The sequence below is a fragment of the Cotesia glomerata genome, linkage group LG10 (genome assembly GCF_020080835.1).
Source record: "Cotesia glomerata isolate CgM1 linkage group LG10, MPM_Cglom_v2.3, whole genome shotgun sequence".
Lineage (NCBI taxonomy): Eukaryota > Metazoa > Arthropoda > Insecta > Hymenoptera > Braconidae > Cotesia > Cotesia glomerata.
In genome coordinates, this window is record NC_058167.1 from 1,967,007 (window position 1) to 1,979,658 (window position 12,652).

Here is a 12,652-nt window from a genome sequence, read left to right on the forward strand (position 1 = left end):
CGTCGATTGCCGTCAGTCCGGTCAAAATGGGTTGATTCGTTCGTGAGTTGTCGTCGAAAGAAAACCGAAAAAAGTGTTTTTTCGGAACCACTCCGAAATTCCTAGTTCGATCAATTCATACTCAAAAATTCTTCATGAGGCTTCAAAAACTGCGTCAAATGCTGCTAACCGCGTGAAAATCGATTCATTTCTTCAAACGTCATTGCGGTTTGAAAATTTAAAAAAGGTGTTTTATTAAACTGCTATTAGAATTTTGAGCTCGGAGAGCTCAAAACGACCCAAAAACCATATTTTTGAACTCGAAGAGCTCAAAAACGTAATGTGGAATTTTGAGCGCTTAAGTACAAAATGAGCGGGAAGTTGCAGGGATGGCCTTTAAGGTCAACCGTCGTCCTAATTTTCAACTTGCCGCAAAGAAAATTGAAAATTTTCAAAAATCGGGAATTTACTGTTTTTACTCCGTTTTGCAAAAATCGAGTTTTCATCAGATCTAGACGTTTTAAGGTCTCAGAAAGCTTCCCTGACTATCCCCGTGATGGTGTCTGTATGTATTGTATGTATGTGTGTGTGTGTGTGTGTGTGTTTTTTTTTTTTTTTTTTTTTTTTTTTATCTTAGGGGGGCGGGAATCCTTTTTACGGATTCCAGGCATAGCTGTTCGGCCTGGATATGTGGCGACTCGACGCAGCGTCATACTAAAACTCGACGCTAACGCCCCTACCCACTAAACCCTAAACCCCTTTTCTTCTTTCCTCTAATCCCTCATGGAAACCGCCGTCAGGCATTACTTCGTGAGGGGAGGATCTAGCTACTGCTATTCCTTCTGGTGGCTAAGGTGTTAATTTTCCTTCCTTCTAGTTTCTGTCATTTGCCCTTTTTCTTTCAATGGAACGCAGCTCTGTAAGCACTTCGGTGGTAAACGTGCTTGTGGCGTTCCAGGCAGCTTCGGATGACAGCATTTCTTCTACTATTGACTCTGGTGTGATTTTCTTGTTCAGGATCTTCTCTAACTCATCACGCTGTGGGTTAAAACGAGGGCACTCAAAGAAAACGTGCTCCACATTTTCAGCAACTCTTGGGCAAGACGGACACTCTGGGGAATTATCGTACTTAAAGCGATAAAGGTACTCCCGGAAACAGCCGTGTCCTGACAACATCTGGGTCAGATAGTAGTTGGCCTCGCCGTGATTCCGGTTAAGCCAAACGTCAATTCTTGGTATAAGTCGATGAGTCCATCTTCCCTTCTCCGCAGCATCCCATAGTTGTTGCCATCTTGCTATACTATGTTGTCGTTCTTCAGTTCTCAGTTCTTCAGCGCTCAGTGTAGATGACCACTTTCGGTGGTATAGGTTCCGTCTTTCCTCAGCTAGGACTCTAAGAGGCAGAGTTCTAGAAATGACGCACACTGCCTGCTCGGATATTGTGCGGATGGCGCTTGCAACTCTCAGTGCACTTAATCGGTAGACCGGTCCGGCTTTCCTCCATGATTCTTGGGTCTCCAGCGCGTCTGCCCAAACGGATATTCCATATGTGAGCACTGATGTGACTACTGACGACAGCAATAGTCTCCTGCTCTGCTTCGGGCCTCCAACATTCGGCATCAGTCTTGATAGGCTAGTTACCACCGCTGATGCTTTAGCACTTATGTGTTCGACCTGTTGTTTAAAGTTCAGTCGGGCATCCAGCGTCACCCCCAGATATCGGATAAATGGTTGCGATGCGATCTCCTGCTCGCCGACATTCAGCTTGATGTTTTCTACGATCTTTCTGCTGGTGATGAGCACAGCTTTAGTTTTGTGCTTGGCTAACTCCAATTTCATCATCTCCATCCATAGATTAATCCGGCTAAATGTGATATCGAAAGCCAGATTGATCTCTTCCAAGTGTTTCGCGACAATCACTACCGCTACATCATCGGCATATGCAACAAGTTTCACTTCTGATGGTAATGCAACTCTCAGGAGACCATCATACATGATGTTCCACAGCAAAGGACCCAAAACCGAGCCCTGTGGCACTCCTCCGGTTATTTCGTACTCCCTTGGACCGTTTTTAGTGTCATATTTGAGGATTCTGTCTGTAAAGTAGTTTGCTACCATTCTGCGCAGGTATCCTGGCACTTCTTTATCTTCGAGAGCTCGCATGATGCAGTCCCAGTTAGCGGAATTGAAGGCATTTTTATGTCCAAGGCAGCCACTAAACAATACTTCTTTCTGCCACGTTCCCATCTCTTTCCAGCGATTGCCTCCTTAGCTGTATCGACCACCAGGTTGATCGCATCCAGCGTTGATCGTCCTTTCCGGAAACCATACTGGCCTTCTGCTAGGAGTGGATCGACGACTGCTTCTATTCGTTGGTGCATTATACGCTCTAATATCTTACCCACTGTATCCAGCATGCAGAGTGGTCGGTAGGATGATGGCCCGTCCGGTGGCTTCTTCCCTTTAGGGAGAAGTACAAGTCTTTGCTGTTTCCATCTTCTAGGAAAAATCCCTCCTTTGAGGCACGAATCGTAGGTATCTAAGAATAGATTTGGCGCTGCTTTAATAGCTGTTTTTAATGCGATATTCGGGATTCCATCCAATCCCGGCGCCTTATTATTCCCTACTTGGTTGCAGGCCTCCATCAGTTCCTCTTCTGTGACAGGTGGAATATCTTCTTGATTTACTGGCAATGAAGAATAGCCGAACTTACTTTGTCGAGGAAACAGCGTAGAAACTATTCTTTCCAGGAGCTGTGGACATGTAGGTGATGGTATTGGCTGGCGCTTCAGGTGGGTCATGACCACCCTATACGGTCTGCCCCATGGGTCCTTTTCTACCTCATCGACGAGTTCCTTCCAACAGCGTCTTTTGCTATCTTTGATGGCCTTGTTCAGTTCTCGACGGGCCTTTTTGTATTCTGCGACCAGCTCCGCAGAGTTAGGTCGTCGGTGGCCACGCTGTGATAATCTTCTCTTTTTGTGACAGGCTGTGCGAAGAGCGTTAATCTGATCATTCCACCAGTGCACCGATGGTCTTTTATTGATGCCACACTTACGGGGCATGCAGGTGTCGCACGCCTGGGCAATTCTCGTCATGAAGTTCTTCGTCTTCTCTACAGCATTTCCTGTGATAATGGTCGAGTCACTGTCTAAGGCTACTACCAAAGCTTCCGAGTCAAAGTCTTTCACTTTCCATCCAGCTGCATTAGTTTGTCTAGTTGCTCTTTGAGGGCTCCGGCCAGCTGATATTCCCCAAAGTATTGCACTGTGGTCGCTGGCGGTGTAGGTGTTTAAGACTTCCCAAGAATAGTTTCCTTTCAATAAGCTGCTGCTGACGAATGTGAGGTCTATTATCGAACTAGCCTTTCCCTTGGTATATGTTGGTGTCTCACCGATGTTGAGAAGGACCACGTCCAGTGAGGCCATTGCTTCACGTAGTGCCTTGCCTCGCGCATTAGTCTGCTTGCTGCCCCAGTCTACCGCCCAGGAATTGAAGTCCCCTGCTATAGCTACTGGGTAGTATTGCTTTGCGTCTTCGGTTAGTCGATCCAGGAAATCAGTAAAGTCGGCAATGGAAAGGCTAGGTGGTGCATAGCAACTATAAAGACGGATGTCGTTAATAGACGCTGCTACAAAGCCGATGCTATCATTGCTCACTATGCTCTGGAAGGGAAGTTTGCCACAGGACCAGATGACAGCCTTGGTGGTGCTGTCAGTTTCCCAAGGTTGGTTATTCAGGTGTCTGTATGGCTCTGCTATTATTACTAAATCAAGCTCTAATTCACGCACGGTCTGCACGAGCAGGTCATGCGCGGCCTCACAGTGATTGAGGTTAAGCTGTAATATCCTCATGTTTGCTTGCTTGTCATTCTCTGGAGTGCCTCTTTGTATACCGGGCACCTGTATGTGCCGGCGTGATGGGCAGCGTTCTCTGCGCTCTTATTTTCCGCGCATAATACACACTTCGCTGGGTTTTTACAGTCCGCAATCTTGTGTCCTTCTTGGCCGCATCTGATGCATAGCTTGGATCGATCTGTCTTGCTTCTGCACTGGGATCCGTGGTGCCCGAAATGCCAGCATTTGTAGCATTGGGTAGGTTTTCTCGTGGCTCTAATTCGGCAGTTGACCCAGCCAATTCGGATTTTACCGCTTCCTTCTAATATCTTCTGAGCTGCTGCAGCCGGTAGTGTCACGACAGCGGTTTGGGTACTTCTGTAGGCTTTGCGGATCTTGATTGTCTCTGGTAGTATTTCGCAGAGCTCCTTGCTTACCGTATGCAGGGCAGCCTGAATATCCTCCTTTGTTGTGGTGTCATCTAGGTCTCGGATCTCGATGTCTTCTTGTGGCCCTTTGCAGATCACTTTGGCCTCCTCCTTAAGAATGTTTGCGATGGTATGTTGCAGGCCTTGGCCTTTGTCTACGCACTTCCGCGAAATCGTAATCAGCAAGTCCCCGCTTCTGGTCTTGTTGATCTTGTCCACTGTTGTGCAAACTTGCTCATCAGGGACGTCCTTCTTTATGCGACGCAAAATCTCGGCGTACTTTGCTTTCTCGGCCGGGCGGATGATCAGTGCGTCGTGTCTGATCCATTTGAGCGGTTTTTTGCGCTTAGGCTCCGGCCTGGGCTTCTTTGGAGGCTCCTTTGGGAGCTGTTCTTTGGCTAGCCTCCGTTTCTCTTTCCTTGTGTGGACATCTTTCCAATCAGTCGCGTCTTTTTTTTCGGCGTTCTGCTTCATCACGTTTTTCGGAGGACTTGGTTTCAAGTCCTTTCTCTTCGTCAATCGCCCATCTATTCCATCTGAGGAGTTTCGGTCCTTCCTCTTGTTAGACTTGTTGGAAGTATGACCTTCGTCTTTAGCATCAGATTCACCGTCAGCATCGCCTCCGGTGTCCATTGATTCTTCGATCTCCACAGTAAGTTGACTGCTCTTCTCCGGCGTAAAACGAGGAGTAAGTCGTCGAGGTGACTGCCATTCTTCGTCCAGTTTTTTAAACCTTCGAAGGGCGTTAACTACCCCGGTTGCCTTGGCCTTTATCTCTTTATGGATATTGACCTTTGATTGGACAAACTCATGCAGTTCGCTGGTCAGCTTTTCGAGGCGTTCCAGCGCTTGCGTCCGCTTCATCTCAGTGCTTACGGTAATCACTGCTTCTTGGGCGTGAGGCCCACTAATACTCCTGTCCTTTTCTTGATTTTTCGTTTCTTCCATGGTTTTGAGTGATACTCCAAAGCAAAAGGTCGTCTCCGAACGCGATGTCTCCGGAAGTGGAGGGGTGATCACTCTTACAGCTACCTCCATTGCTATAAGAGCTTTCGGTCATTGAAGCGGGAAATCTCAACCGCTTCGACCCTGCACCTGCTTCCTTCATCGGCTTCCTCTTGCTCCCGTGGGTGCGGCACGTAGATGCCGGGAGTTACCACGTACACCGCGCTATAAGGATCATTCCGCACATCTCTTTCGAGCAGCGTCACCTTATCCGCTTGCGTACGTGACCCTAGGTCAGATGGTGTGACCAACCCTTCCTGCCGAAAGGGGAGTTTTCGTTTTTTACCGCGAGAGCTATTTTATTTCGCTCTTACCCTCTGCTCCGAAGAACAGCGAGCTTTCTCCGACCCACAAGGATACACGGACGGTGGCTGTTATTCTTCAGCTCCGATGCCTGATTTGGTCCGCGAGGGCTATTTTATTTCGCCCCAATCCGCCGATCTTACGACCGGTTAGGACCCCCTATCCGCCACCTGGGGACGCGCCCGGTGGGAGTTTGGCTTCTTCCGACGAGTGTGTGTGTGTGTGTGTGTGTGTGTGTGTGTGTGTGTGTGTGTGTATGTATGTATGTAAACCTCTTATAACTTTTAAACGGCTTGACCGATTTCATCGCGGTTGACGCCATTCGAACCGGCTCGACTGAACTTAGATTTTTAATACATTTTAGACCAATTTGGATCAGTAGATTTTGAGAAATCTCAATAAAACTGAGGAAAAAAATTTTTTCAAATGTGGTTTATCTGGAATAACTTTCAAACGGCTTTACTAATCGATTCCAAAAATTACTCAGCTCTTGACATTAAAAAACCACGTCGATTGCCCTCAAGTCAGTCAAAATTGGTTGATTCGTTCGTGAGTTATCGATGACGAAAAAAATTAGAAAAACGGTTGACCCTGAAGGCCATCCCTGTAACTTCTCGCTAATTCCATACTTAGGCGCTTAAAATTGCACCAATGACGCTTTTGAGCTCTTCGAGCTCAAAAATACAATTTGTGGGTTATTTTGAGCTCTCCGAGCTCAAAGAGATTGCTTTCCTATGCTTTTGAGCTCTTCGAGCTCAAAAGTCTGATAGAGATTTAATAAGACACTATTTTTTGAATTTTTAAACCGCTTTTGAATGAATAAACCGATTTTCATGTGATTGGCAGCATTCGACGCAGTTTTTTAAGCCTCGAAAAGAATCTCAAATTTTAAATTGATCACGCCAGAAATTTCGGAGTTATTCCGAAAAAACACTTTTTTCGGTTTTCTTTCGTTCACGATATCTTTCGAACGAATCAACCGATTTTGACCGGCTTGATGGCAATCGACGTGGTTTTTAATGTCAAGAGCTGAGTAATATTTGGAATCGATCAGTAAAGCCGTTTGAAAGTTATTCTAGATAAACCACATTTGAAAAAATTTTTTTCCTCAGTTTTATTGAGATTTCTCAAATTATACTGATCCAAATTGGTCTAAAATGTATTAAAAATTTAAGTTCAGTCGAGCCGGTTCGAATGGCGTCAATCGCGATGAAATAAGTCAAGCCGTTTAAAAGTTATAAGAGGTTTACATACATACATACATACATACATACATACATACATACATACATACACACATTTTGACCGGACTGGTGACGATCGACGTGGTTTTTTGGCTTCAAGAGCTGATTAGTTTTTGGAATTGAACTATCAAGCCGTTTAAAAGTTATTCCAAAAAAACCACATTTGAAAAAAATTTTTTTCTTTAGTTTTTTGAAGATTTCTCAAAATCTATTGATCTGAATCGGTCCAAATCGTTTTCAAAATCTGAGTTTGGTCAAGCCCTTTCGAATGGCACTAACCGCGATGAAATCGGTCAAGCCGTTCAAAAGTTATAAGCGGTTCACATACTTTCACACACACAGACACACACACACACACACACACACACACACACACACACACACACACACACACACACACACACACATACACACACACATACAGACACCGTGAAAACCTAGCGGGGATAGTCAGGGAAGCTTTCTGTGACCTTCAAACGTCGAAATCTGATGAAAACTCGATTTTTGCAAAACGGGTCGAAAACAATAACTTTACGATTTTTGAAAATCTTCGATTTTCTTAGCGGGAAGTTAAAAATAAAAAATTGGTTTTTTTGAATTACAGCGAAATTTTCGGTCTGATCAATCTGTGTTTGAAAGTTTATCATAGAATTTGAAAAACGGCGTCGAATGCCGCGAACCGGGTGAAAATCGGTTTATTTATTTAAAAGTTATTGCGGTTTAGAAATTAAAAAAATAATGTTTTATTAATCCTTTCCCGGCTCGTAGTATCGGTGAGTCTAGATGTGAGTCAAGTGGGGATAGAGCCAATCAAAGTTCGTTGTAAGGCTGTATGAGTGAAAGTTTAGTTGTGGTAGTGTAGACAAGCGTCCCCTTCTATCATTTTTCCGGCCCCCTATCTAAAAAATAGACTATAGCTCTCTCATTTTAAGAATAAGACGTACGATTCAAATTGAGAGTAGAGATTCAAGGTCAACCGGGAAAGGGTTAAACTTCCATTAGACTTATGAGCTTGGAGAGCTCAAAACTATACGAAAATTATATTTTTGAGCTCGAAGAGCTCAAAATCGTAATAAGTGCAATTTTGAGTGATTAATCATGACAGTAGCGGGAAGTTGCAGGGATGGCCCTCAGGGTCAACCGTTTTCCTAATTTTTTTTTAATTTCGTAATTTTTTTTGATTAGGAAGAAAAATATGAAAACTTCCAAAAAATCGTTTTTAACCCTTAGCGGCCACATATCAGTCAGGTCACATAGCGGTCACTTAAGGTAACTTATGGCGTTTTTTCTTTTTTTCATATAATAGAATCACATCTCAGACTTGTCTACTATCGGCAGATGTCGTGACGTATCAATTTCAAAAGTTTTAGACTTAAAATTTTACTTTTTCTGAGTTTAGGGTAACTAGTTACCATGTGCGGTCGCTAAGGGTTCATGCGGTATATACATACATAATTATTGTTTTGTATTATTTTGATATCATAGGATCAGAAATCTTCAACTGATGAGGAAGAAATTGGTAAAGCTATTTCCCAAGGTCAGAATTTTGTCTATGATAGAGACCGTCCTGATAAAGGAGGTGCTACGGCACTCAACCGGTCACGGAGCATCAATCGTCAAAGACTAGTTGCTCATAGCACAGCGATGGAAAGTATTCAAGCTGAAAGTGAACCTATCGATGAAGAAGATGATGTACCGTTAGTAAACTAAATCAAATTGTCAAAAAATCGGTATTTCTAGTTTTCTTGTTATATCATATCTGATCAGGATCAATCCAATTTTTCTAGCAGTCCTGGTGGTATTCCAGCAAGAAATGCACGAGGCGAGCGTCTTCTACTTTTTATTGGGATCATTGATATTCTTCAAAGTTATCGACTGAAAAAGAAACTTGAACATACATGGAAATCTATGATACACGATGGGGTATATAAATTATTAATATTTTAAATTCAGATTACTACTTTAGATAAGTATTGATAATTATTTCTTGTGACATCAGCTTAGAAAGTAAAATAACAGATTTCGCTTTGAATATATTCTTTCAATTAAGTATAGCACAAGAAATTCGATCGATTATTTTTGCATTCGTGATGTAATGATTATTTTTAAAAATGAAGAAAAACTGTAGAATTTAAAAATGAATAGGAAATTGATTTTTCTAAAACTGTAAGATAAACGACGGAGTTTTGTATGCGAATGATGTTACATTTTCAATTATTATTTTTTATGATGCAGCAACATTAATATTGTTAATTTTATTTTCGCGATAACAAATTATTACAATTTATTTACTCGCAGATTGCTTATCAAGAAACCTAAAAATTAAGTTTTTGAACTATGCAAGTTTGATTTTTTGCTATAAAATAGATTATATATTGTAGAAATTGTTAAGATATGAGCCTTCAAAAATCATGTAAAATTTCAAACTCGATACCAGATATTAGAAATGTAAATTGATTACTATACGCGCGCGCTCTAATCCTTGTTTAGGATTAAACAATAAGGAGTCAAGGTCTATTTTTTTCAATAATTTCGGTACTCAACTAACTTTAAATTAATCATGAGTTTTACATTTTAGTATATATTTAAAAGTAGGTACGTAAGCTTAATATTGAATAAGAAAATAATAGTAATTTATGAAAGGTTGGCAATAGCCTAATCGGCTCGGTACCTGCATTTCGAAAGAGTGGGACCAGGGTTCGATTCCGGCGCGCACCAATATTTTTCAATGATTATAAACTAAGAATATGTGCGTTTCATTGCCAGCCTCTGTACCGGTCGGGTTTTCTGTGGTTTTCCCATATAGTTATGGAGGTAAAATGCCATTATAGAAGTACCTCCATACTATTTAAGACCGTAATGCAAATGCAGGTACTGATTATAACGCGTAAGTCGGCCACAGTCGCAGCACATGTGTGTCGGGCATGAAAAAATCCCGACATGCAGGGGGGTGGGGACGAAAAAGTGGTTGAGAGTTATAATGACGGGGTTGAGAGACTATATTGCGGAGAAAAAAGTGGAGAGACAATAATTCCCCACCCTCCCTTGTAAAACACTCTACAGTGATACAAGTAAAACCATCCTCAATTATAGTAATTTATGATCGAACAAACTGTAATATTATTATCATCAATGTTTTTGCTCACCGACAGATTTTAAGTTTTCTTCAATACTTTTATAATTTTCAAGTATACTAGTGGCACGTGATTTTTTATCAATATTTTCCGACAATAATGATTCTACTTTTAAAACACTTTTCTATCTTATAAACATCTTTATCGCGAAAGATTAAGGTTAGCATTGGTGAGACTATATTGTAGATAAATATAAAAAACATCAACAGAAGAAACGCAACGTTGCCAAATCATCTACGAGTTATTATCTGCTGATTTAAGCGAGTTACTTTTATATTTTATATTTAATTATTTTCTCTTATAATTCTTTTGATTTTAATGATCAATATACAAGCATAATAATTATTTTCGAATTCTATTATCTTTCATTTGTATTTCAGTTAAATTTATTAATCCTTGGATACTGAACTTTATTTAATTAAACAAGAGCGGAAGGACCTTCTCGAATATGTTTCACTTCCATCAGATTATCGCCGTATCTTGATAATCTGTTTATGAAAATAAATCTAAACCACAGATAACCGGATATTAACAACGAACGCATAAATTGTGAATATACATTTAGTCAGATGCCAGAAATAATGTATCACATTTGCACCGTTTGAATTCCTGTTTTGTTTTTCGAAAAGTCCCTAAAATTATTTTGCCACGAGAAACCAAATAAATAAGTTGACAGAGACACTATTTTTTTCATCAACAATGACACAAATTTTAATGATTAAGCGAGTCCGACTTTGAGAATGAAAACGACAATCAAAGCGCGGAATGGATAGGAAAAAGAAAAATGTTAATTTCCCAATTTCAAAGGAATTGGACGTAGCAATTATGAAGGTCGTCACGCTTTTAGACACTAAGATTTGAGTCTTCCTTATAAAATGAAAAAGGACCAGATAAATTGTTCGAATCAAGGCAAGAAAGAACTCGCTGTTGTCAACTAGCGAATACCACTGCAAGCCCCGGTAATGTGACTGTATGGGTCAAATTATACCTTCAGACCTCTCACTTTGATGGAAGCGAACGTGTCAAAGTAAAAGGGTTCTTCACCACTAAAGTTGCCCTTGGAGCACAGGCATCCTCCATTGTAACGTGCCTTATGCTACATAGTGGACTCTGTAGGATGGACCGTAATGTACCTACAGTAAGTTTCTGGAACATGATTTCGGACCCAAGAAATTGCAATACTGTAATACAGCGTTACTGACAAACTGAGTTGAAGGAAGAGGTAGAGGGCTTAACTAATCGTTATATGGTTCGCTAACGTGGACTTTATAAAGAAGATGCTAGGCACTTGGCCATTTTCGATGTATCAGTGAGTACGGGGCGCTATTACAGTAGTCTTGCGGGACTTCAGACGGTCAAAACCTTGGCTTCCCCATCATGTTAACTCAAAAAACAATAGTCAATTGCAATTGAGACCGCTGAAAAAATCCCTCACATCGCCCAGCGAAATTAGAACGTGCTCGATCCCGCGTTGGATGTATCATAATCTTAAGCTCGTAGCGCAAATTCTAGAGTACCAAAATTCTTGACTACACATATGTGCATTGAAAATAACGATTTCTTGACTATAGTTCTCCAAGCTGTGCAAAGATTTATTGCGGTTCATTTCTAGTGAAAATTTATACAATAGTTAAAATTTATACAAAAGTTACAATATATACCGACTTCTATGCTCCTTATACGTGAGTATAAGCGCGGAAAAATTGAATAAAAATATTTCTGTAATAAATATAAAATATTTATAGTAATTTTCGTTAAAAAAAACGTTTCTTTATGTAACTGAGAAAATTATTATCATTTACTGTATCGAAATCAAAGTAAGTTTTTTCAATATTAAGAATCCTTATTTTATCAATTATGTAGGACTGAATTATTTTTTCTTTTACCATGAGCACTTTTTTGCATAATGTAGTTTTTTTTTTTTTTTTTCATTTATTCTCATCTGCGTACTAAGCTCGGTTATCATCTGAAAAATAATGATATAGAAGTCGTTCTGTATATTGCGTTTTTAGTTACGACCAATTTTTGAGATATTTTCACGTTGGTACTTATGCATTGCAATGTAATTTTTAGACTTGTGCTGTTCTTAATTTTTTAACTATCATTTTTTTTCTTTTATTGTGAATAAATATTTCATTATTTATTATTTCATAATTAGGATACAGTGTCAGTGCATCGGCCAGGATTTTACGCACAGCGCTTCCAAGATTTCATGGCAAAAACTGTATTTAAGAAAATTCCATCACGTAAGTATTATCCAAATCAGCCTCTTTTGATAAATTTGACATCAATGCGAGCATTGAATAAAACACAATCTTAAATTATGTTATAATTAAAGAATTTTCATTGCAAACAAAAAAAAAAACATGAGATCATTCTATTCTTGAATATCAGATTCATTTGTAAAATTAATTAGGTATTTAAAACTTAGAAGACTAAGTTTTTTTTAGAGAAATTGATAGCTCTATTGTATATAATGTGCATTTTTGTAATAAATTAAACAATTTCCATAGGTTAGTTATTTATAATTTTGTGTTTACTCACATATAACAAAATTATTCCAAAAAAAGAATCGTAATTTTTAATATTTGTATTTTTAATGAAGAATTGTTATTTTTAAGAATTACATATTTTTTCTTTTTTTATGTATTTGTAAGAAACAAAATTAAAAATGTCATTTCATCATAAAATAACTTTTATCATTTATTTTTTTAAATTCAACA

At 39.9% G+C, this 12,652-nt stretch overlaps 1 protein-coding gene across 10 annotated transcripts in view; it reads left to right on the plus strand.

The window, feature by feature from the left end:
• The window catches only part of LOC123273081 (phosphatidylinositol 4-phosphate 5-kinase type-1 alpha), a 242,380-nt gene that overhangs the window by 97,342 nt on the left and 132,386 nt on the right, over positions 1-12,652 (plus strand). For 7 of the 10 annotated variants that reach the window (XM_044740262.1, XM_044740264.1, XM_044740266.1 and 4 more), the window contains exons 7-9: positions 8,281-8,492; positions 8,583-8,718; positions 12,088-12,175. In XM_044740262.1, the coding sequence (XP_044596197.1) occupies positions 8,281-8,492; positions 8,583-8,718; positions 12,088-12,175 (436 nt within the window). The remainder of the gene's footprint in view (positions 1-8,280; positions 8,493-8,582; positions 8,719-12,087; positions 12,176-12,652) is intronic. The other 3 variants (XM_044740263.1, XM_044740265.1, XM_044740269.1) reach the window with 2 other exon arrangements.